General features: G+C 39.7%; 1 protein-coding gene across 1 annotated transcript; it reads left to right on the top strand.

Annotated features, from left to right (window-relative positions):
• Positions 1-5,583: 5,583 nt before the first annotated feature.
• On the top strand, positions 5,584-20,194 carry LOC115017053 (scavenger receptor cysteine-rich type 1 protein M130-like). Its single transcript, XM_029445221.1, has 10 exons — positions 5,584-5,626; positions 12,562-12,669; positions 13,458-13,775; positions 14,755-15,033; positions 16,033-16,347; positions 16,718-17,002; positions 17,570-17,884; positions 18,255-18,539; positions 19,033-19,148; positions 19,249-20,194. Exons 1-10 carry the CDS (start codon positions 5,584-5,586, stop codon positions 19,351-19,353), a joined length of 2,169 nt encoding a protein of 722 aa, XP_029301081.1. The 3' UTR covers positions 19,354-20,194.
• The last annotated feature ends 7,241 nt before the right edge of the window (positions 20,195-27,435 follow it).

The raw sequence follows: 27,435 nt of genomic DNA, 5'->3' as shown, positions 1-27,435 counted from the left end.
GACAACAGGCCCTGTGCACGCTATGGAGAGCTGCAGGGATCATGTGGGTGTAGGTCAACCCAGAAGTCAGCATCACATGGTTCCCTCCACAACAAGCCAACAGGACTTTTACACTGCATTTTGGATCATTGCAGAAAATAAGATCTGTAGCAAACAAAGAGTTATGACACTTACAGGTTTTATTCAACAAGATAATCTTCACATATTAACACCACTTTGAATGATTATTGAGACGCAGGAGTAAAAAGCTAACGTTAGGCTCTAAACTAACCACACCACGGTCACATGACTTCACCACACCACGGTCACATGACTTCACCACACCACGGTCACATGACTTCACCTCACCACGGTCACATGGCTTCACTACACCACGGTCACATGACTTCACCTCACCGCGGTCGCATGACTTCACCACGAAGATGAAGGACGACTCATCTTCGGCGTGAAAACATTTAGTCTCCTTTAGACACTTGTTAGCAGACGCCTGTTTATGACACGTAGAAGCTTCAACATTCATGAGTGGAGTATTTACGGATGTATTTGATGTCAGAGGACAAAACGTTAAGATATCTAAAGCTTGTGTTAACCACAGACCTTATTCAGGCATCCAACCAAAAACATATCCACTTCAAGACGAGGGAACCACAAGCACAGAAACACACACACACACACACACACCATCATATTAGCTTGTAATATGAGCAAACATTGGACAACATCAACATGGGACATATTACTGAGCTATGATCATTGCATAGTTTATCTGTACGTGACAAAGATACCAATTGAACAGTTTTATAGTTTATGTAGATTAAACATATACATTTGTTATAGATTGCTACTGTCTATTTTACAAAAATATATTTTTGATTTATACCACATGGCACCAAGACAAGTTTAATTTTAGTTCTTATTCACACAGGTACAGATGTGAGTTGTCAACATGAATCCCTCTCAAGGGCCTGTTGTTGGAGGGGCGCTCTGTCACGGCCACGCCTCCTGTCATTCCTTGTGTTTTCCCTGGGTCGCCTGTCTGCTACCTGCTACCCACTTCACCCTCTGCCTCCACGAGCCGGATGTTCTCTGTCCTCCGTCCCCTTTCCCTGGAAACCCCTTCAATAAACCTCCTACCTATTGCTCCAAGTTTGTGTCCTGCGTTTGGGTCATTCCCTTGTTGCACACAAGACAGAACGATCTAGCCACCATGGACCCAGCGGACTATGATGTTTTGAAGACTGCAATCTCCAACCAGAGACAGCGTTTGGGTCATCAGAAACACACACTGCAAACCGTTGTGGATCAGTTGAAGGACATCACCTCCACACTGGCAACGCTCTACTTCCAACAGACACAAGCTGTGGTAGCAACCTCTGCTCAGCAACCAGTAGCTGCCCAACAAGCTCCTAATGCCTCTCCAGTTTCTGAGCCTCACATCCCACCCCCATCCAAGTATTCTGGTGACCCCAACACCTGCTGTGAGTTTCTAACCCAGTGTCAGCTAGCTTTTGATGCCATGCCATCCCGATACAGCAGTGAGGTAGCTAAAGCTTACATTGTTAATCTATTGGAGGGAGCCCCACTTAGCTTGTATAATGCCCTCTATGTGCAAGGCTCCACCACAGCCCAGTCATTTGTAGCTTTTTCAGCTGAATTAAGCCTTGTTTTTGACCACCCTGTACGGGGACAGCTCGCAGGTAAACACTTAACAAAACTGCAACAGGGCAAACTCAGTGTCCGTGAGTACATAGGAAAATTTTGCAGTTTGGCAGTTGAATCAGGCTGGAATGATTCTGCCCTTATCACTGCATTTCAGTTTGGTCTTAACAGGGATATTGGTTGGGAGGTGGCTCTCAGGGAGGAGGTCAGGTCCTTAGATGAAGCTATCAGAGTAGCTATTAGGATATCTGACCAGGTTACTCAGTGGCGCCTTGAGCCAGAGCCCCCTAGAGCGGCTGGCCGTCCCTTGGGTTTTTTTTGGGGGTGCCAGTTCTAACCCTCAGCCCGAACCGGAGTTCATGCAGTTGGGTCGTGCTCGACTGTCTCCAGCTGAGAGGCTCCGAAGGATGAGAGCAGGGGAGTGCCTGTACTGCGGCCGGACCTGCCATTTCCTGGCTTCCTGCCCCTTTCAGCCAAAAGACTAGGCTCACCGGTAAAAGTGGGGAAACTGGTGAGTCAAACTTCTTCTCCACCCTTTGAACGCCTGCAGTTTCACGCCACCCTGTGTTGGAATCAAGAGTCGTTACCCCTGTTGGCTTTAGTGGATTCTGGTGCGGATGAGAATTTCTTGGACAGTAACCTTGCTGCACAAGCTGGCATTCCTGTCAAATCCCTTGCTCCCCCATTCAATGCTAATGCCCTGGATGGGAGACTTCTGGCCAAAGTCACACTCTGGACCAGTCCTGTGCACCGCATTCTATCTGGTAACCATCATGAGCTGATCGAATTCCACCTCATCTCCTCTCCTCATGCGCCTATTATTCTGGGACAACCCTGGTTAAAGTGTCACAACCCCCATTTTGACTGGGGCAACTGATGATGGACCCCAGATGTCCAACCCCCTCTCGATATGGGAAACCCAGCACCAGGTGACATTTATTCCCACTTTGATGCTGTAGTTTTCAAACTCCTCTGTGAATACACAAACAACAATGCAGCCAAAAGCCTGGAGAGAGGGAGAAAGTTCATCTGGACTGAAATAACTCCAGAAGAAATGAAGAAGTCCACAGGCATGTTGCTGTACATGTCAGTTTTGGGCCTGCAGAAAGATGAGTAACTTTTGGTGTAAGCAAACCATTTTCCATGTGTCATTCCCTGCCACTGTTCTGTCCCCAGACTGTACAGGACAGTTCATGGCCATTTGATCTAATCTTCATATGAGTGACCCAGAGAAAACAGGAGCAACAGGAACATGCAGAGACCTCTGCATGTGAAGGGACACTTAGAGAAGAGAGAATTACCCTGTGTGGGGAAAAACGCCTGGACATATTTTCCATTTTATGGCCTGTTTTTGCAGATGTAAGTAACTTTTACTGGAAATAGTTGTATACATTGCAAACTTCAAATGTAACATGTTAAATCTCTTATTCATATACAATTGCAGTGTTTTTTGTTCACTAAACCACTAAACTCAAATTCCGCTTTTGTGTTTCTCTTTATTTTAAACTTATTACACTCTCATAACATGCAATAAATTGTAAATGACTGCCAGATATGGAAAGTTCCAGGTATTGTTGGAAAATGGGCAAAAGCACTTACTCACAGGACATTTTCTGACCTTTTTATAGTCAAAATAAGCAAAAAAGTCCAGGCGAAAATGTTGAGGCTTTTTAGGCTTAAGTGTTAAAGGGTTAAATGTTAAAGATGTAACTGTAGACAAAGTCATAATCTCCAAGATTTAAACTTAAATCCATCCATCACTGAATGAGGTGACACATGAGTGACTGAGCGTATGATCACTGGTGAAAGCCTTTGCAGTAATATGAAGTGTGTGTCAGTGGAGACACTGTTTGTATCTCAGAAGTGAGATCCAGAAACACAGATGCACTTTCTGCTTATCGCTGCCAAACACAAGTGATAAGTGCAGAACCTCAAGATTATAACTATCTTCTCTCGTGCATTTCTGTGAAACTGATTAACTTTAATTTGATAAGAAAGTGCAGACTGACATCAGAAACCATGGTTTCCTGTCACCATGACAACCAGGGCAGGCTGAGATGCTAGCATCAGATTAATGCTGTCAGTGTCTTCTTCTTATTTCACTAGATGTTAACATCAGCAGAGTCCTTCAGAGGAGACTGAACTACAGCTGCAGCTAACCGTTATATTAAGTGTTGATCAATCTATCCATTATGTTCTTCAACTAATCAATCGTTGTGTCAAACATCAGTAAACTCTGAGAAATGTGCAGCACAGTGTGTCAGAGTCCAATGTGACGTCTTTAATGTCTTGTTTCTAAAACTAAAGATATTCAGGAAGCAGCAGGAAGCTCCCAGCTGCAGATTCCTGTTGGATTCCTTGTAACTTGTGAATTCAAACATCGTCCCTGAAAGGTTTCACAGGAACATGATGATCAGAAACACTGCAGGATGATCTGCTGGAGTTTCAGTGTCGTCTCCTTGTTCCCTGCAGTCTGTGTGTAACTGCTGCTGCTTCGGTTTCTGTCACTTTAAGTGAGCGCTTCTCTCTCAGTTCACTGACCATCATGTTTCCACATGTTTCTGTGTTGTTGGACTTTAACTATATTAATATTTGGCTCGAGCCTGACCATGAAAACGCCCTGTGTTCTCTGACTTCTGGGATGACAGCAGTTAAAAGTTGGATGAGCAGAAACTTTAAACTAAGATAAAACAGTTTTCCAGGCTGAAAGTGATTCACTGTCTTACACACGTGTTTCTCTGGCTCCTGTGATGAACTGATGTGGGTTCAAAATGTGAGCACAAGGGTAAATATACTAAACCTTTGATTAAATAAGAAGCAGTGACCATCAACACCCAACTAACTAAAGTAAGAACTGGTTGAAGCCTCTGAACTGAAACTGAGACGCTCTCCTTGTATCATAAAAACAGAAAACATAAAAAGAAGTTCTGCTCGTTTTACTGAAAGCAGTTGGACACACAACAACACCGCCAGTTTAGCAAATACTATACAGATATATAAAGATGTATCAAATATATCTCCCAAGCAGAGTGAAGTGTAAATCAGCCGCCGTGATACAAGTCTTTGCTTCTCTTTGAGGCCTCAGTGGTTCACCAGCCACCTGCTGTTTCTGCAGCAGTCAGACCCAGTGCTGGACGAAGCACTCAGATCTTCACTTCAGTCAAAGTGGTGATACCACAGGCTACAAAGTCCTGCATTCAAACTCTTACTTAAGTAAATTATAAAAGTATTAGCTTCATCTTAGCTCATTCTGCACAACGGCTCATTTCACAATTATATAAGTTATATTATTTAATTACAATTATTCAAACATAATGTAATGTTGCATCTGGTAAAGGAGCAGTGTTTCTATACATACTGAAGGAGTTTTATCTTAACCATTAATAAACATGATCACTCATTTACTGCAGCTGTCAGATAAATGTAGTGCAGTAAAGAACTACAATATTTCCATATAAATACAAAAGTAGAAAGTAGCAGGAAATGGAAATACTCTAAAATAAAATGTTCTGAAGCAGCAGAAGGTTCTAAACCATCCATCGTTTCCCATCATGCAACACTGTCCAGGTTCCAGCTTCAGATGGAAACAAGACTCAAAGCAACAACGACAATCTGCCAGCTGCAGGAAAAGGGGGCTGGTAGAGGGGTTTCTGCAGGACAGCAGGGAGGGGCTGCATGTGAGAGTCAGCTGACTGGGACAGGTGGAGGAGACTAAGGGCATCTGGTGGACAGGTAGAGAAGGACAACGGAAGGCCTGGGGAAGTGGAAATGTAGAGGAAGGGAGGGACAGAGAGGCGTGATGTGACAATCAAATATATTCCAGTAAAGCTCCACCTCTTAGTGTACGCAGATATACACTGAGGACATGTGATCATCAGAGCAGAGAGCAGACAGACAGGAAGACAGACGGACGTCTGTCTGGACATGGATCAGCTGTTGGTGCTGGTGCTGTTGCTGTGGAGCTCAGGTAGGACTGCGCTTTAAAGATTATTATTCGAATATTTGTCTTGGATCTTTGAATCAGAGGCCAAACTGCTCACACACACTGACATCAAGTGTTTCATTAGATTCTGCTTTTTTAATTCAACATCAATCAATGTGTTTTTATTCACATGGATTTATAACAAGGTTCTGGAGAAAACATTTCTCTTAAAAGCCCAAATGTGGTTCCTGTGGTACATTCTGATGCCACTGTTCCATCACACACTCATCTTAATTATTGATGTTGGAACCAGTTGTGCTCCCTGATTGTAAACATGTAGTGAATGATTGTAAAGCAGAACCAGGCTTCTTACAGTCTGTAACTGGTGAACATGTGAACCATGGATAACAGAAACAAATACCCGTGATGATATTACTGCAGGACTTTAGTTTCTATTGTTTAAGGGAAACATATAAAAGTGAACATTTTAAAGTATAAAGTGACAGTGTGAGGCTGAGGCACATCGTCCTCTTATGACAGACATGTTACTTTTTACAGAGTGTTTGCAAAGCGTCTTAAGAGATGTCTCTGCTGTAAACAGCCCCCACAGAGCATGTTGGGGGGGACATTTGTTTTCAAGCAGAGGCTCCAGCTTTAAAATGTAACTGTGCTGCACATTTCTCAGAGTTTACTGATGTTTGACACAATGATTGATGAGTTGAAGAACATAATGGATAGATTGATCAACACTTAATATAACAGTTAGCTGCAGCTCAGTCTCCTCTGAAGGACTCTGCTGATGTTAACATCTAGTGAAATAAGAAGAAGACACTGACAGCATTAATCTGATGCTAGCATCTCAGCCTGCCCTGCTTGTCATGGTGACAGGAAACCATGGTTTCTGATATCAGTCTGCACTTTCTTATCATCACACACACACACACACACACACACACACACACACACACACACATACACACACACACACACACACACACACACACATACACACACACACACACACACACACACACACACACACCAGTTTCTTATCAAATTAAAGTTCATCAGTTTCACAGAAATGCACTTGTGAGAAGATAAAGTTCTAATCTTGAGGTTCTGCACTTATCACTGTTGTGTTTGGCAGCAATAAGCAGAAAGTGCATCTGTGTTTCTGGATCTCACATCCGAGATACAAACAGTGTCTCCACTGACACACACTTCATAATATGGGGGGGGGGGGGGGGTGCAGCGCAGGGAAACACTGTACTTTATCGGTACTTTGTCCCACACACTTATTTCACAACATAGAAACAACAGGTCTTATATGCTTTGGCCTAAATCTAAATAAAACAATCGTTAAAAAAAAGAAATATGTCAAAGTGAACCCGTTTTAGACATTTGTGCATGGTGGGAAACATTAGAGTGTGACACATCAAAGGCTCTCTGCTAGTGTGAAGGAGAACAGCTTCTTACAAGGACTAGATGAATAAATGTTCACAGAGTGATGACAGTGACACGATGAGTTGGAGATGTTTTCTTGGTCTTTGGTGTGAGTGACGTCTGTGATGTTTGCTGTGGCGCTGTAAAGTGACCTGTCACCTCCAAATGATACCGTCGTTAACCTGTCGTACTCACCTCAGGGGTCACATCGAGAGGATTCTGAACATCATCTCGCGACACCCCCACTTTGGGAACCCCTGATCTGTTGCTTGGTGACAGTGAGAGCATTACTAGCATCAGAGAACCCCACACACTACAGTTGTTGTATCAGTTCTATGAAGGTCCTTGTATTGTATTCATGTTGTTCTAGAGTTATAAGTTGTAGAAAAGCTGCCGTTGCATTCTGGATTGTGTAACTCTTTAGATCACGGCTCGCAGCGTTCCTCACAACTTTTCCAATTCACAGCGTCATGTGTTGTGCTGATGGTGTACATGTATAGTGCAGTACGTACTAATACATACTTACAGGTACGAGGAAACATGATGCGACGTTAGAGAATAAGGGGAAACAATCTGGAACTGAAGAAGAATGTATGTACATATGTTTAACTAGCGTGTACTTGATCTAATATTACGAGGTATTGTATGACGATAACTGAGTAACAATCTAAATGAAATAATAAATGAAGGCCCACCATCGACTTCAGCTCTGGTTGTGCAGGTCCTCTGTGAGTATAATGTTACTCAATAAGTAGGTGTGCTCTGCAGCATACATAGTGACATGTTAGGCCTACAGTGTGTTCCTGACTCTTTACCATGGATCTCTGTTTGTTCCACAGTAAAGACTTAAATATACCCTGTGGTGTGTACGTTAATACCTGTGTCCTCTTCTCTTATCGTCTGTACTCCAGTGTTAGGAAGTATTTGGTCATTTTAAAATGAACACCAGCAGATTTCTGAAGTGGTCCAGAACTCATTACCCCATCTCCCCCAAACCTTCAGCTGTGTTGCTCAGTAATGGTCACTGTACCGAGTAATATTACAACAGGTACGGGTTAGTACAATAAATAAATACCTACAGTGTTCATTACTACAGTTAGTGTTAAGGGACTGAGCAGCAGCTGCACAGGTGAGTGTGGGAGTCAGGTGACAGGAGATGGGGGGAACTGGAAGCATCTTCTCTTCTGTGATGTGGTCCCTCCCAATTTCAGAATGAACATTCAACTCACTTTTACTTGTCAACTAGTTACCTTCATTATTTTAATGTTGCTGTATAAACATTATTTACTGTGATGACTGTATATAATATATAATATGTATATGATTAAGAAGCATATTTCCTGAAATAAACTTTAACTCAATATAAAGTGAGTATACTTAATATAAAGTATCACTGAGGTGTTTCTGAGCTGCTAGAAAAGGCTTCACAGAACACCCTGAGAGTGTTCTCTATCCTGCTTCTTGATATGATGTTTGTCTTCTGATGTTCTCCTCAGGACTCCAGGCTGAAGGACAACAAGACTCAACAGGTAAACTGCTCAGCTGTAGGACCCTGGATGTATATGTACACATGTATATATGTACACATGTATATTATGTATATATGTACACATGTATATTATGTATATGTACACATGTATATATGTATATGTTCACATGTATATTATGTATATGTACATATGTATATTATGTATATGTATATTATGTATATGTACACATGTATATTATGTATATGTACATATGTATATTATGTATATGTATATTATGTATATGTACATATGTATATTATGTATATGTATATTATGTATATGTACACATGTATATTATGTATATGTACATATGTATATTATGTATATGTATATTATGTATATGTACACATGTATATTATGTATATGTATATTATGTATATGTACACATGTATATTATGTAGATGTACATATGTATATTATGTATATGTATATTATGTATATGTACATATGTATATTATGTATATGTACACATGTATATTATGTATATGTACATATGTATATTATGTAGATGTATATTATGTATATGTACACATGTATATAATGTATATGTATATTATGTATATGTATATTATGTATATGTCGACATGTATATGTATATTATGTATATGTATATTATGTATATGGGTCATTCCAGAATTGGAGGACAATTTAGGCATGAACCTTTTATTTTATTATTTTTTTGTTATGTATTTAGGAAAAACAGATAATAAACAATAAAAAAAGTGATTTGGCCGGCAAAGGCATCAAATGTACACTTTTTATTAGACGTTTTATTTGTTGTGTGCCATTTGTGCGACCCTGTGATACATACTCATTAAGGAGAAAAAGGTATTTTTAAAAACATTCTTCAATAAAACTCTTTACTATTAAGTAAAGAAAGTCACATTTATATTAAATACTCATGTAGTTTTGGATAAAACTGGTTTAATGTTAATTTAAGTAGCTTTTTAAATCGATCTTGCCCAACTTTTCAATTGTCACACGTTTCTTTTTACCAATTTCAGTATTTAATTTGAAATATTTGCTCAAATACATTATGCATATAATTAATCAAGCTATTAAAAGGACATTAGTTTAAACTTTTGTGAGCAGAGAAAATTATTTGAGGTTATTTTAACAGAAAGTTATATATTTAAAATATTTTTATGATTTAAAAAATTGATTTTACCATTACAATAGACATATATCAATAGAATAATACCACAAAAAGTAAATAAAAACCCGATATTAAATGTTTTATTCGACATGCAAGTTGGTCACCAAGAAGCTGGGACAATAGAAAAATGCTATTTTAGGGGTGTTTGAAAGCTATTTGATATTTGATATCAGATTTGATATCTGCAACTTTATATACATTTTGTCTCAAGACTCACAACAACAAGTGCATTAGTTAGTTAGTTTTAGTTTAGCTTTTTGGGCATGGATTATTAGATTTTTTACATGTGGGACATGAAATGTCCTCCAATTCTGGAATGACCCACATGTATATGTACATATGTATATGTACACATGTATATTGTGTATATGTATATTATGTATATGTATATTATGTATATGTATATGTACACATGTATATTATGTATATGTATATGTATATTATGTATATGTACACATGTATATTATGTATATGTACACATGTATCGTATGTATATGTATATTATGTATATGTATATTATGTATATGTATATTATGTATATGTTTAAGTACACATATATATTAATAATCAGGACATTAGAAAATAAATACACAATGATTAGCTTCAGACCAAAACAAAGATCTAAAATGATAAAGAATATTTGAGTGTCTTCACAATCTTCCCTTGTGCTCCTTAAACTATAACCTGTTGAATGTGCATTAATCTATTAAAACTCATAGTAATTGTTAAACATCAAAGATTTCACTCACTGACTCCACCTGGTCACACGTGGTCCGCTCTCTTTCATAACTTGTTCATCGTTGTATTCATTGTACATTTATTCTTTATGTATTGATTACATCTTCTGTTATTATTGTACTTGCATAGTTATTATTTATGAACACTTCATTGATAAAGAACTTGATCCTGTGATGCGTGTATGAAACATCAGCTCCCTGTACACAGGGCCAGATCTCAGCAGCAGCCTTCATATGATGAGACGGCATGAGTTATAGCTAACAGTTCTTTTCTCTCTGATGGGTGGTGCTCCGAGTTATTAAACTAAGTGTTTCTGATAATAATAATAATAATAATAATAATAATAATAATAATAATAATAAAGCTTTATTTGTAGAGCACCTTTCATACAAGAATTGCAGCCCAAAGTGCTTCACAACAAAAACATAACAATTAGTACAAGATTAGACAGAATAAGAACATTTACAGTACAATAATCACAGTGTTGATGTATTTGAGTCTGAAGTACCATTATAAAAATAGCACAATTAAAATAGTATGAAATAGCAGATAAAATAGCAGGTACCGGTAATTAAAATAGTCTAAAATAGCAGAATTAAAATAGTATAAAATAACATTGGCACACCATTCTTGTAAATGTTTTAAACTATCAGAGCCACATGTTGAAAGCATGAGATCAACAATGGGCCCCTGTGGCCCTTTGACTGGTTTACTCCCTTTGACTTTTGACGTTTACAGCGTCGACCTCTTTATTTATCTATTAATGTTTAAAACACAGACGTCTCCGTGAGTCCACATTCTTTTGGCAAAATCTTGGTTAAAGGCCGTTTCATAAACAAACCCCAGTTTGTTAAGTTTTATGAAACCTATCGGTTAAAGCCAGTTTTTCTCCAATATATTCTTTAATCTTTCACTTTTCCACTAATTGTGTAAAGAACATGTAAACACATTTATCAGAGAAACTTCCTCTTTTTCCCGTGGTAAAACAGTCTATTTGATTTGAAGTTTTTCAAAAATACACACTCTTTACACATTCAATGTTAAACCAGTAATAATTCACCATTAAAAGGCTAAAGTAAAGAGATATAAAATATCACCATTAAAAGGCTAAGATAAAAAGATATAAAATATCACCATTAAAAGGCTAAGATAAAAAGATATAAAATATCACCATTAAAAGGCTAAGATAAAAAGATATGAAATATCACCATTAAAAGGCTAAAGTAAAGAGATATAAAATATCACCATTAAAAGGCTAAAGTAAAGAGATATAAAATATCACCATTAAAAGGCTAAGATAAAAAGATATAAAATATCACCATTAAAAGGCTAAGATAAAAAGATATAAAATATCACCATTAAAAGGCTAAAGTAAAGAGATATAAAATATCACCATTAAAAGGCTAAAGTAAAGAGATATTAAATATCACCATTAAAAGGCTAAAGTAAAGAGATATAAAATATCACCATTAAAAGGCTAAAGTAAAGAGATATATAATATCACTATTAAAAGGCTAAAGTAAAGAGATATAAAATATCACCATTATAAAGGCTAAAGTAAAGAGATATAAAATATCACTACTAAAAGGCTAAAGTAAAGAGATATATAATATCACTATTAAAAGGCTAAAGTAAAGAAATATAAAATATCACCATTAAAAGGCTAAAGTAAAGAGATATAAAATATCACCATTAAAAGGCTAAAGTAAAGAGATATAAAATATCACTATTAAAAGGCTAAAGTAAAGAGATATAAAATATCACTATTAAAAGGCTAAAGTAAAGAGATATAAAATATCACTATTAAAAGGCTAAAGTAAAGAGATATAAAATATCATTAAAAGGCTAAAGTAAAGAGATATGTTTTTACTTTTGAAGATATTGAGCGAGCTTGCCTCCTTAATGTCTGCAGGTAAAGTGTTCCATAGCTTTGGTGCATAATTGCAAAAGGCTGCATTCCCAATTTTCTTTTGGATGTTTCTGGGAACATTTGATGAATATGAATGAAAGTTGAAGTTCAGCCCCATCACTCTCCTTCACCTTATCAGATATTTAGGTATTAATGACTTCTATAAGAAGCAATTCAAGTACATGACTCTGTTGTTTCTGTTCAGAGTCTGTCAGGTTGGTGGGAGGAGACAGACGCTGTGCAGGAACACTGGAGGTGAAACATCAGGGAGACTGGAGACCAATGGACTCTTACTGGATCCTGAAGGATGTAGCTGTTGCCTGCAGAGAGCTGGACTGTGGCTCTGCTGTTTCTGCAGGACGGAGAGATGAGTCCTCATACAGACCTGTGTGGTGGATCAACTCTGACTGTGTTCAGTCTGGATCTGCTCTGAGGGAGTGTGCAGCATCACATACATCTTCCTCCATTTTGAATCTCACCTGCTCAGGTAAGCCTATCAGTGCCATCATCAGTGACATCGTCAGTGACATCATCAGTGACATCATCAGTGATATCATCAGTGACATCGTCAGTGACATCATCAGTGACATCATCAGTGACATCATCAGTGACATCTTCAGTGACATCATCAGTGACAGTAATTATCAGGTTGACACACATGCACCGACTATAACGGCGGCAGACTGTCTCCAGCAGACATGACGGAGTCTGATCGGCTGCTTCCTCAGTAAATCAGCTGCTGAATGCACCAAGATCTATATCTGTGTTAGGGATGGGTCATGATCTATAACTTTCAAATAGTCATTCATTATGAATTCATATTCATTTAGTTCTGGTTGCAGATCTTCTCAGAAACATGATAAAGAATGAAACATCTTGACGTCTCTGTGTGGAGAGCAAAGATTGTGCAGAATGTAGAAATGTGCAGATGTTGTGTTGTGGAACATTTCTCCAGTCTGTGTTCTAAAGATGTGTTCTGTTGTTCATCATGAACTAATGTTGGAGTTGTGCTGAGTCCACTTTGAATCACTGAATTATTCTTTCATCACATCTTTTTATTCTTTGTCTTTTCTCTCTCTATCTTATCTTCTATCATCTCTCCAGACTCTGTCAGGCTGGTGGGTGGGACTAGTCTGTGCTCAGGCAGACTGGAGGTGAAATCTAACCAGTCTAACCAGTGGGGGTCCTCAGTGTGTGAAGCTGACTTTGACCTGCAGGATGCAGAGGTGGTCTGCAGGGAGCTTGGCTGTGGGGCTCCTTCAGTCCTCCAGGGGGCGCTCTATGGAGAAGTGGAGGCTCCAATGTGGACCAAAGAGTTCCAGTGTGGAGGCCATGAGTCTGCTCTCCTGGACTGTAGAAGCTCAGGCTCAGATAGAAACACCTGCTCACCTGGCAAAGCTGTTGGACTCACCTGCTCAGGTAGAAGAGGAGCTGCAGCTCTGATTTGGTTTATTTCTATGAAACTCATTTATTCTTTTACTGATAATATAATAATAATAATAATAATAATAATAATAACAACAATAATAATAATAATAACAAGTTTTATTTGTATAGCACCTTTTATACAAGAATTGCAGCAGAAAGTGCTTCAAGGCAAACACATAAAAAGTAGTACAAGATTACACAGAATAAGAATATTTACAGAACAATAACCACAATGTTGATGTAAATAAGTGTGAAGTAGAATTAAAATAGTATAAAATAACAGAATTAAAATGGTATAAAATAGCAGAATTAAAATAGTATTAATTTACAGAATTAAAATAGTATTAATTAACAGAATTAAAATAGTATTAATTAACAGAATTAAAATAGTATAAAATAGCAGAATTAAAATAGTATTAAATAGCAGAATTAAAATGGAATTAAATAACATTGGAAATCAGGCCAAGTTTCCGTATCTGTGCCGGGAAAACTATCAGAGCCACATGTTGAAAGCATGAGATCAACAATGGGCCCCTGTGGCCCTTTGACTGGTTTACTCCCTTTGACTTTTGACGTTTACAGCGTCGACCTCTTTGTTTATCTATTAATGTTTAAAACACAGACGTCTCCGTGAGTCCAGATTCTTTTGGTAAAATCTATGTTTAAAGCCCGCTTCATAAACAAACCCCCGTTTGTGAAGCTTTATGAAACCTATCGGTTAAAGACAGTTCTTCTCCAATAGTATTCTTTACTTTTCATGAAACATATTTATCAGAGAAACTTCCTCTTGTTGCCGTGGTAACACCGTCTGTTTGATCTCAGGTTTTTCAAAAATACACACTCTGAGATTTATACACATTCAATGTTAAACCAGTTATAGCAACATTTAAATGGTTTAAAGTGGCATAGAGTAGCAGCATTAAAGGTTGTATAAAATAAATGTACTGATGACTCTGTTGTTTCTGTTCAGAGCCTGTCAGGTTGGTGGGAGGAGACAGTCGCTGTGCAGGAACACTGGAGCTGAAACATGGAGACTGGAGACCAGTGGACTATGTCTGGACCCTGAAGGATGCAGATGTTGTCTGCAGAGATCTGGACTGTGGCTCTGCTGTTTCTGTAGGACTGAGAAAAGAGTCCTCAGAGAGACCTGTGTGGAGGATCGACTCTGTCTGTGTTCAGTCTGGATCTGCTCTGAGGGAGTGTACAAGATCAACTATATCGTCCTCCATTTTGAATCTCACCTGCTCAGGTAAACCCATCAGTGACATCATCAGTGACATCATCAGTGACATCATTAGTGACATCATCAGTGACATCATCAGTGACATCATTAGTGACATCATCAGTGACATCATTCGTGACATCATTAGTGACATCCTCAGTGACATCATCAGTGACATCATCAGTGACATCATTAGTGACATCATCAGTGACATCCTCAGTGACATCATCAGTGACATCCTCAGTGACATCATCAGTGACATCATCAGTGACATCATCAGTGACATCATCAGTGACATCATTAGTGACATCATCAGTGACATCATTAGTGACATCATCAGTGACATCCTCAGTGACATCATCAGTGACATCATCAGTGACATCATTAGTGACATCATCAGTGACATCTTTCGTGACATCATTAGTGACATCCTCAGTGACATCATCAGTGACATCATCAGTGACATCATTAGTGACATCATCAGTGACATCCTCAGTGACATCATCAGTGACATCATCAGTGACATCCCCAGTGACATCATCAGTGACATCATCAGTGACAGTAATTATCAGGTTGACACACATGCACCGACTATAATGGCGGCAGACTGTCTCCAGCAGACATGACGGAGTCTGATCGGCTGCTTCTTCAGTAAATCAGCTGCTGAATGCACCAAGATCTATATCTGTGTTAGGGATGGGTCATGATTTATAACTTTCAAATAGTCATTCATTATGAATTCATATTCATTTAGTTCTGGTTGCAGATCTTCTCAGAAACATGATAAAGAATGAAACATCTTGACGTCTCTGTGTGGAGAGCAAAGATTGTGCAGAATGTAGAAATGTGCAGATGTTGTGTTGTGGAACATTTCTCCAGTCTGTGTTCTAAAGATGTGTTCTGTTGTTCATCATGAACTAATGTTGGAGTTGTGCTGAGTCCACTTTGAATCACTGAATTATTCTTTCATCACATCTTCTTATTCTTTGTCTTCTCTCTCTGTCTTATCTTCTATCATCTCTCCAGACTCTGTCAGGCTGGTGGGTGGGACTAGTCTGTGCTCAGGCAGACTGGAGGTGAAGTCTAACCAGTCTAACCAGTGGGGGTCCTCAGTGTGTGAAGCTGACTTTGACCTGCAGGATGCAGAGGTGGTCTGCAGGGAGCTTGGCTGTGGGGCTCCTTCAGTCCTCCAGGGGGCGCTCTATGGAGAAGTGGAGGCTCCAATGTGGACCAAAGAGTTCCAGTGTGGAGGCCATGAGTCTGCTCTCCTGGACTGTAGAAGCTCAGGCTCAGATAGAAACACCTGCTCACCTGGCAAAGCTGTTGGACTCACCTGCTCAGGTAGAAGAGGAGCTGCAGCTCTGATCCAAAGATTTAAAGACGACTGAAACAGATACAGTGTAGTTGTTGATGATACAAGTCTTAGATCCCAGGCTCCTCCAACAATGTAACATACAGTAATACTGAAGACATCAAGAAATAAAGAATTAAAATAGTGCAATAAAAACAGCAAGAGACATAATGGTTCAGGTAAAGTGCAGGAAGAAGTCAAATGTTTCCATATAAAGTCAAATACAACAGAACAGAGTGTAAAAATAAACAGTGTACAGTAGAGTCAAGTAGAAATGATCAGGTTGATTTCTGTCTCATGAAACTCACTTTATTCTTTGACTGATGGCTGCTGTCTGTGATGACTGTTGTTTCTGTTCAGAGCCTGTCAGGTTGGTGGGAGGAGACAGACGCTGTGCAGGAACACTGGAGCTGAAACATCAGGGACACTGGAGACCAGTGATGGTCTCTGACTGGAGCCTGAAGGAAGCAGCTGTTGCCTGCAGAGAGCTGGACTGTGGCTCTGCTGTTTCTGTAGAACAGAGAGAGGAGTCCTCAGAGAGACCTGTGTGGAGGATCCACTCTGACTGTGTTCAGTCTGGATCTGCTCTGAGGGAGTGTGCAGCATCAGATACATCTTATACCATTTTGAATCTCACCTGCTCAGGTAAGCCTCTCAGTGACATCATCAGTGACATCATCATTGACATCATCAGTGACATCATCAGTGACATCATCAGTGACATCATCAGTGACATCATCAGTGACAGTAATTATCAGGTTGACACACATGCACCGACTATAATGGCGGCAGACTGTCTCCAGCAGACATGACGGAGTCTGATCGGCTGCTTCTTCAGTAAATCAGCTGCTGAATGCACCAAGATCTATATCTGTGTTAGGGAGGGGTCATGATTTATAACTTTCAAATAGTCATTCATTATGAATTCATATTCATTTAGTTCTGGTTGCAGATCTTCTCAGAAACATGATAAAGAATGAAACATCTTGACGTCTCTGTGTGGAGAGCAAAGATTGTGCAGAATGTAGAAATGTGCAGATGTTGTGTTGTGGAACATTTCTCCAGTCTGTGTTCTAAAGATGTGTTCTGTTGTTCATCATGAACTAATGTTGGAGTTGTGCTGAGTCCACTTTGAATCACTGAATTATTCTTTCATCACATCTTCTTATTCTTTGTCTTCTCTCTCTGTCTTATCTTCTATCATCTCTCCAGACTCTGTCAGGCTGGTGGGTGGGACTCGTCTGTGCTCAGGCAGACTGGAGGTGAAGTCTAACCAGTCTAACCAGTGGGGGTCCTCAGTGTGTGAAGCTGACTTTGACCTGCAGGATGCAGAGGTGGTCTGCAGAGAGCTTGGCTGTGGGGCTCCTTCAGTCCTCCAGGGGGCGCTCTATGGAGAAGTGGAGGCTCCAAGGTGGACCAAAGAGTTCCAGTGTGGAGGCCATGAGTCTGCTCTCCTGGACTGTAGAAGCTCAGGCTCAGATAGAAACACCTGCTCACCTGGCAAAGCTGTTGGACTCACCTGCTCAGGTAGAAGAGGAGCTGCAGCTCTGATCCAAAGATTTAAAGACGACTGAAACAGATACAGTGTAGTTGTTGATGATACAAGTCTTAGATCCCAGGCTCCTCCAACAATGTAACATACAGTAATACTGAAGACATCAAGAAATAAAGAATTAAAATAGTGCAATAAAAACAGCAAGAGACATAATGGTTCAGGTAAAGTGCAGGAAGAAGTCAAATGTTTCCATATAAAGTCAAATACAACAGAACAGAGTGTAAAAATAAACAGTGTACAGTAGAGTCAAGTAGAAATGATCAGGTTGATTTCTGTCTCATGAAACTCACTTTATTCTTTGACTGATGGCTGCTGTCTGTGATGACTGTTGTTTCTGTTCAGAGCCTGTCAGGTTGGTGGGAGGAGACAGACGCTGTGCAGGAACACTGGAGCTGAAACATCAGGGACACTGGAGACCAGTGATGGTCTCTGACTGGAGCCTGAAGGTAGCAGCTGTTCTCTGCAGAGAGCTGGACTGTGGCTCTGCTGTTTCTGTAGGACGGAGAGAGGAGTCCTCATACAGACCTGTGTGGGAGATCAACCCTGACTGTGTTCAGTCTGGATCTGCTCTGAGGGAGTGTGCAGAATCAACTAGATTGTCCTCCATTTTGAATCTCACCTGCTCAGGTGAGTCCATCTATGACATCATCAGTGACAGTACTGTACCTTTGTTAACACACATGTACCGGTTAGAATGGCAGCAGACTGTCTCCAGCAGACATGACAGCTCAGGGGAAATACTCTGAGAACAGCTGATTGACTGAAGAACTTACAGGCTGATTCAGAGCAGCTGTGTAGACGAGCAAAGGAGGGAAAGGCAGAACAGGAACAAGAGAGGAAACCAGAGAACACTATTCAGTCCAGGAGGAGAGAACAAACGGACAGGAAATAGATTTCTTCTTCACAGAGTAGAGGGACCCGAAGGAAAATAACTTTATGAACCAACACAATGAAGATGTTGAGGACATCAAGTTTAATATGGAGTGTAATAAATTAAGAGATAAGACTCCACGATGACGTGATTTTAGAGTTCAGGTCACCACCGTTTGTGTTTAATGGGACTGTTGGACTCTTGATGTTGTGTGATGTGATGACTGTCCATGTGTTTGATCTGATCCAGCACCATCATCAGCACCAGCACCATCATCAGCACCACCATCAGATCTTATCATCAGAGCGGTCGTCCTCCCGCTGACGCTGCTGTTGGTGAACGTTGCCCTTTACTTCTACTGTAAGGTACTGACACATGTCTGTTGTTTGGACTGAAGTCTGTGTTTGTTGAACTGAAGAGGAGTGATGCAGGGAGTCACATCTGTGTGCTGTCATGTCTCTCCAGGCCAGCAGGGGGCAGAAGCCGGGCAGACGGGAGAACATGGAGCTGGATGATTATAACGCCGGTGTTCCTGCAGCTGAAGAAGAAGGAGCTCAGGGAGCAGAGTAGCACCTCCACGGAGCTCATCTCACATCTGACACACAACCCACCATCAGCTCATTATATATGCATGTTCCCTTTAACCAAGCAGGCTGGAATTATTATATTACATGATATACTATAGCCTCTTTGTCTTACTGTCAACGTGAAAGACCAAACCAACAATGTGTAAGTCTCTTCATACTTTCTGACTTCCTGTCAGCTCCAAGCCCATTGGTTCCCACTGAAGATGTAAATCTTTAAAAACACTTCACAAATAGTTTAATTTGAATAGAAGACTTGAAAGCAGGTATACCAGAGTCCAAGCAGCCGGGCTATTTGAAACCAAAGACACAGCGACCCAGGCCGATCAGGAACCACTCAATAATGTTAAATATTAAATAAATAAACATGAAACATTATGAAATATCCTCTAAATTCAGTATTACAATACTCAACGATCAAATGTAATTAGGTGACATTTGAACATAGCAGCCTGAGATAACAGGAGAACTGTGTGACAGCGCCACCTGCTGGTGGATTTGTAGATCTGCAGCACATTCAGGGTTGGTGAACCACATCTGGTGAGATGTTGACAATCTGTTGGAGTTTGTGATGAAAGAAAAATACAATGAGTCAAAGTCGTGTAGCGAGCAAACAAAGTCCAGTATTAAACATCAGAGGCTGTTCTGACACCTGTTTCTTCTCGTTAGCAAGATATGAACTTCATGACTCGCTTCAGCGCTCGCTTGTGGTCGACTTGGTTCAGTTTTTGCTGTGAAGGAGATTTTAGCAGCAGGACCAAATGTATCTTAAATAATAATCTGAATACAGCGTCACATATCTATTTGCTGTGTAAAGATATAGTGGAGTAATCCCAGTCTTTGTAGGGGGGCCGGCCCGGCTGCACGAGCATTCAGTGCATGTGTTGTTAGCTAATGGCCGCCGCGCTCCACTGCGCTCATATGGTTACTGCTGATAACGGCGTCTCGACCAACGGCGTTGTCGAGAACCGTGTCGAGGCAATCCCTCTGCTCTGAATTTCGAATCGAGAACTTCTAACGATTTTGCTTCATATTGTAATTATGAGATTTTCTTATTACACAAGAATTTTCCCTTTTTTAAATGAAGGGTTTTGCTTATTTTATAAGATTTTTGCATATTTTTGTATTTGAAGAATTTGCTGATTTTTGTACTTTGTCATCAGTGATTTTGCTTATTTTTTATTATTAAGGATTTTGTTTGTTTCATAAAAAATGTGTTTAGTGTGATTATAAAATGTGATTATTTTTCATAAATAATTACATTTTGGCGTAAGAATTTAGCTTAATTTTGAACTTAAAGTAATGTTGAAGATTTAAATTGATATAAAAGTCTTTCCCGTCACTATCTATCTGGATGAGGTAACACAATGGTGATGGAGCCTGTGGTCCACTGATGAAAGCGTTTGTATTTGCAGTATTACAAACTGTCTGTGGAGACATTCCTGGGAATGAACACACTGTTGCATCTTGGGAAGTGACATCTATAACTTTTATAACTTTAAGGATTTTGCAGAATGTTTTAGTTTTGATTCAGTGTTTTTCGTACTTTGAATTTATTGTATTTTATAAGAACTTTGCTTATTTTGTATAATAATATATTCTGTTCAACAAATAAATACAACTGCTTTAATAAACGATGAAAGTGTGAATCAGCTGATTTTAACTGGTTTCTGTACGTTAGGAAAAGGTTTAGTTTGCTGCTCTACATCTCTGTGTTGGTTCAGGAGCAGATACACCACAAGAAGAAGCTTTTAGGAGACCCAGACATCAGTATATGTGTATATATATGGGTCATTCCAGAATTGGAGGACAATTTAGACATCAACACTTTGAAAAATTAACCTTTTATTTTATTCTTTTTTGTTATGTATTTAGGAAAAACAGATAATAAACAATCAAAAAAGGTGATTTAATTACTCATGTAGTTTTGGATAAAACTGGTTTAATGTTATTTGTTGTCACATTAATTGTCACACGTTTCTTTTTACCAATTTCAGTATTTAATTTGAAATATTTGCTCAAATACATTATGCATATAATTAATCAAGCTATTAAAAGGACATTAGTTTAAACTTTTGTGAGCTGAGAAAATTATTTAAGGTTATTTTAACAGAAAATGATATAGTAACAGGGTTGCGTAAAGTAAATGGCTACATTACTTTTGGCTGTATATCATGACATAAATGTGACAATTAAATACTCAGGACCACAGAAATGTTGATTGATAATATTCTATATATATTTTCCAATGAAGGATTAAAAGGAAGAGTATCAATGATACATACAAAACATGTCAACACAACAACAAACTGGATACAATCAAATATACACTGGAAAAATATAAAACATGGAGGTAACTGAGGTATTCAAACAACTTCACAGTGGAAAGGCCCCAGGGGTTGATGAGATGCGTCCAGAAATGCTGAAGGCTTTGGGTGTGGAGGGGCTGTCTTGGTGGCCACGCCTCATCAACATCAAATCAAATCAAATCAAATGTATTTGTATAGCCCAATATCACAAATTATACATTTGTCTCAGTGTGCTTTACAGACTGTACAGGTTACGACACCCTCTGTCCTTAGACCCTCGCATCGCACAAGGAAAAACTTCCTAAAAGAAACCCCAAAATTAAAGGAGCAAAAATGGAAGAAACCTCAGGGAGAGCAACTGAGGAGGGATCCCTCTCCCAGGACGGACAGACGTGCAATAGATGTCGTGTGTACAGGATAAACAACATAGTACAAATACAACATTTGACAGAAGTATGGATGAATCCAGGAAAATGTCAAAAAGGCTTCCCGGTGTCCAGCAGGACCAGGGCAGCAGGCGCTGTCACGATTCCTGATCCTGACGTAAACTTTATCAGTGGCAACCTGCCACATGAGACACAGACACTCCGGGGATGATGCCCCGGATGATGAGTTAGTAACAAACATTTACATAAATGCATACAGATAGAGAGGGAGAAGAAGAGAGGGAGGGGAGGAGAGAGGAAGAGAAGGAAGAGAGCAGGGAGGTGTCCCCCGGCAGTCTAAGCCTATAGCAGCATAACTAGGGGCTGATCCAGGGCAAACCTGAGCCAGCCCTAACTATAAGCTTTATCAAAAAGGAAAGTCTTTAGCCTGCTCTTAAATGTGGAGAGTGTGTCTGCCTCCCGAACACAAACTGGAAGCTGGTTCCACTGGAGAGGAGCTTGATGGCTGAAGGCTCTGGCTCCCATTGTACTCTTAGAGACTCTAGGAACCACAAGTAACCCTGCAGTCTGGGAGCGTAATGCTCTAGTTGGTTTATAAGGTACTATGAGATCTTTAAGATATGCTGGAGCCTGACCATGAATTGCTTTGTAAGTCAGGAGAAGGATTTTGAATTTTACCAGGAGCCAGTGCAGAGCAGCTAATACAGGAGTAATATGATCCCGTTTCCTTGTTCTTGTCAATACACGTGCCGCTGCATTTTGGATCAACTGAAGAGTCTTAAGCGACTTTTTGGGACAACCTGATAACAATGAGTTGCAGTAATCCAGCCTTGAAGTAACAAATGCATGGTCTAGTTTTTCTGCATCATTTTGAGACAGGATATGTCTTATTTTTGCAATGTTACGTAGATGAAAGAAGGCAGTCCTTGAGATTTGTTTTATGTGGGAGTTAAACGACAGATCTTGATCAAAGATGACACCAAGATTCCTTACAGTGGTGCTGGAGGCCAAGTTAATGCCATCCAGAGCTTCTATGTCATTAGAAAATGCGTTTCGGAGGCGTTTAGGGCCAAGTATAATAACTTCAGTTTTGTCTGTGTTTAACATCAAAAAGTTGCTAGACATCCAAGTTTTTATGTCCTTAAGGCTTGAAGTTTAGCCAATTGATTGGTTTCATCTGGTTTAATTGATAGATATAATTGGGTATCATCCGCATAACAATGAAAGTTTATAGAGTGGTTCCTTATAATATTGCCCAAAGGAAGCATATATAAGGTGAATAGAATCGGTCTAAGTACAGAACCCTGCGGAACTCCAAGACTGACTTTGGCTGTCATGGAGGATTTATCGTTAACAAGTACAAATTGAGATCGCTCAGATAAATAGGACTTGAACCAGCTTAGTGCGGTTCCTTTTATGCCAACACAATGTTCCAGTCTCTGTAGTAGAATGTCCTGATCAACAGTGTCGAAAGCAGCACTGAGGTCTAACAAGACAAGAACAGAGACAAGTCCTTTGTCTGATGCCATTAGAAGGTCATTGGTAACTTTCACCAGTGCCGTCTCTGTGCTATGATGAACTCTAAATCCAGATTGAAAAACCTCAAATAAACTATTATTATGTAAAAAGTCACACAACTGTTTTGCGACTGCTTTCTCAAGGATCTTAGCGAGAAAGGGAAGGTTAGATATCGGCCTATAGTTGGCTAAAACCTCTGGATCAAGACCAGGCTTTTTAAGAAGTGGTTTTATTACAGCTACTTTAAAGGATTGTGGTACGTAGCCAGATAAATAAATGTGAAAAACACGGACCACTTTTGGATCCAACAAAAACTATTAATGTATTTACTCCGACTTCAGATCACTCATCTGATCTTCCTAAAATATTCTCACACAGAAATAGGCACACATTCAGACACACACACACCCCGGGCTGGAGCTCACAACCCTTGGGTAAACAAAGTACGTCTCCTCCAACAGGATGAGGCGAACCAAAAAGAAAGGGGGGCAAATATTTCTCAAAGATTTTAACAGAAGAACTTCAGACTGCTCTCTGCAGTTCTCTAATCAACAAGAAGTTAAAAATAAAAATGACCATGGTTCACAAACAATATTCAGCGCTCTATACTGAGTTTTTCAACTAACAAAGGAACCTACAAAAAACATGGGAACTAGCCCACTTTTTTGTTTGTGCACTCGGAGTTACGAGGTTAGGTTCTATTCTTTTGACTCTCAACCCCCTCAACTCAAAACGGACTTATTAATAGACTTTTCAGACTTATTAACCACCGAACGGACCGGCACAGGCCACAAACGTCCACCCTGTGATTCGTGCACGTTGCTGCAAAGCAAATCAAATTCCTTCAATCGAGAATCTCTGAACTTTAAGACAAGTCATTAGGACCTTCCAAGCCAGAAACTCAGATTATGAAGCGAATGGACATGATTCCCCCAGTGTAAACATTTAACAATAGACAAACATTTACATACAACGACAAACTAAACATTGAAAAATAAAAATTCCAACCATAACTGTACACGCCTTAAATTCACTCTCCCCTGCTTTGTTTTTATTTATTTTTATTTCAAAAAGTAACCAATACAACTTCAAAGTTAATACACTCCAAATTCGTTTTGCTTACTATGAGTTGGTATTTTTTCACTGGAAATCCAAGTCTGGTTTCTCAATTCTTTGAGATTTTACCACAGCCGTCTCTATGGATGCCTGGCCAAGGAAAATTGGATATCCCAAAGAAAAAACGCAGCAACTCGCAGCATTGGCATCTCGTTGGTAGGACCTCCAAGTAATGTCGAGGATATTTATCGCTCACAACATTGTGGTATGAAACAGAGAGGAATCAATAAAGCACAGACACAAATATAGTTGATTAATTATTATTTTGTTGCACAACAAACAATAATAATGAGAATACTACCTGCTTCCAAGCACAGCTGAGTAGTGTCCAAACTGACAAAGAGAATATTTTCCTTAAGTAGGGGCTGTAAATGAACACACACACTTTATGAAACCCAACCTTTCAATCATCAACATTGACTTGTCCAGACTCTATGGCGCCACGGCAATCTATGCCATGTGGAGGTTATCTTCTCATGACCTTTGAGAGGCCCCCTTAACTTCCTTAGGGCATGGGCCTCATGTTATGTCTTCAGACATGAACAAATGGTATATATAATTTGTAAACTTAATGAATAAGACATTGTTCATTAAGTCTATCTTAACATAGACATCAGCTCTGCCTTCTACACCATCATCCCATCTCTGCTACATGACAAGCTCTCCCAGCTGAGTGTCCCTGACTCCACCTGCAGGTGGATCACAGACTTCCTGTCTGACAGGAGACAGCACGTGAAGCTAGGGAAACATGTCTCTGACTTCAGGACCATCAGCACCGGATCCCCCCAAGGCTGCATTCTCTCTCCTCTGCTCTTCTCCCTGTACACCAACAGCTGCACCTCCAGTCACCGGTCTGTCAAGCTCCTGAAGTTCGCGGACGACACCACCCTCATCGGACTCATCTCTGGCGGGCATGAGTCAGCCTACAGGTGGAAGATTGAACGACTGGTGACCTGGTGCAGTGTGAACCACTTGGAGCTCAACGCTCTAAAGACAGTGGAGATGATAGTGGACTTCAGGAAGAGCCCAGCCACACCTGCCCCAATCACCCTGAGTGACTCCCCGGTGGACACAGTGGAGTCCTTACGCTTCCTGGGCACCATCATCGCCCAGGACCTGAAGTGGGAGCTGAACACCACCTCCCTCATCAAGAAGGCACAGCAGAGGATGTACTTCCTGCGGCAGCTGAGGAAATTCAACCTGCCAAAGACGATGATGATGATGCACTTCTACACTGCCATCATCGAGTCCATCCTCACCTCCTCCATCACCATCTGGTACGCTGCTGCCCCTGACCGGGACAAGGTCAGACTGCAGCGTGTCATTCGCTCTGCGGAGAAGGTGATCAGCTGCAATCTGCCATCCCTCCAGGACCTGCACACCTCCAGGACTCGGAAGCGTGCAGGTAAGATTGCAGCTGACCCCTCCCTCCTTGAACACAGACTCTTTGTGTCACTCCCATTCGGCAGGAGGCTGCGGTCCATCAGGACCAAAACCTCTCGCCATAGAAACAGTTTCTTCCCCTCAGCAGTTGGCCTCATCAACAAGGCCAGAGACCCCCGCTGACACGTTCTCTCCCTCCCCCCTCTACACGTTACATTAACGTAATGCTTATATTGTATATGACATATTGTCTACATTCTATATTTTGTCCCTTCTGTCTATATTTTGTATATAATGTTATTTTTTGTATATATTTGACGATTAGCACCTACGTACCACAGAAAATTCCTTATAGGTGCAAACTTACTTGGCAATAAAAAAGATTCTGATTCTGATCACAACCTGCAGTCACACCTGTGTGACCATATATGGACTTCCCTCTGCAGGCTGTTACAGGAGGATCACGTGTTGATGTCTCACAGTGTTGCGTAACTTTCTTTCTTCTCTGTGTTGGGAAACGACACGTGCACTCTCTCTGCACGTCTTCCTCAGGTGTTGGCTCCTCCAGACGCCTCAACGCTCATCTGCTGACCAGTAAACAGGCGTTCACAGTCGTGAGCTCTTTCAGGGAAGGAGCACATTTCAGGCTTTATTAAACAAAAGAATATATTTCATATCCCCAATTTATCAGTATTTATCCTGCACCCTAACAACCCCTCATGCTGACACTGAACTCCAGCCTGTGTTTATTCAAACTAGCTCCCTTCTTTTACTGACAGGAAATAAAGTCTGGTGGAGCTTTGAAGACATTTTATGGTCTTATTTTTACATGTTGTAATTTATTTGTTTTAGTTTTGTTATGTTCTCTTACACGTTCATTATTATATATATATATATATGTAAATTTATATTTTTTAGATATAAATAAATATATATTTATCTTTTTAAATATATATATATTTATATGTAAATATATATTAATACACTTAATGTAAATATTAATATATATATATATATATATATTCGTATTTATATATATAAAATATATATTTATATAAATACATTTTATATAAATATATTCATATATGCATTTATTTATATATAAAAAATATATATATATCTATATAAATACATTTTATATAAATATATATATATATATTCATATTATATATAAATATGAATTTTGTTCTGCAGTTACGAGTCTGTTTCTCTTTCTAATATTTCTAAGGGGATTTATGGAAATGAATTCTGATAGTAATCAGATAATGATAAAGTGTAAATCACACTGAATCTGAAAGTTTGTGCATCTTGTGTGAGTTGTGACGTCTTCTCTCCGCGTCTCTTTGGACCTGTGAG

The sequence above is a fragment of the Cottoperca gobio genome, chromosome 12 (assembly GCF_900634415.1).
Source record: "Cottoperca gobio chromosome 12, fCotGob3.1, whole genome shotgun sequence".
Lineage (NCBI taxonomy): Eukaryota > Metazoa > Chordata > Actinopteri > Perciformes > Bovichtidae > Cottoperca > Cottoperca gobio.
This window is presented reverse-complemented; position numbering and strand designations above follow the sequence as displayed.

Excerpts from the sequence above, each read along its gene's own strand:
- LOC115017053 (XM_029445221.1), top strand. The coding sequence starts at position 5,584 with ATGGATCAGCTGTTGGTGCTGGTGCTGTTGCTGTGGAGCTCAG. Across the intron at positions 17,003-17,569 it reads TTTGAATCTCACCTGCTCAG|ACTCTGTCAGGCTGGTGGGT; the intron begins GTAAGCCTCTCA and ends TCATCTCTCCAG. Across the intron at positions 19,149-19,248 it reads CCCTTTACTTCTACTGTAAG|GCCAGCAGGGGGCAGAAGCC; the intron begins GTACTGACACAT and ends ATGTCTCTCCAG.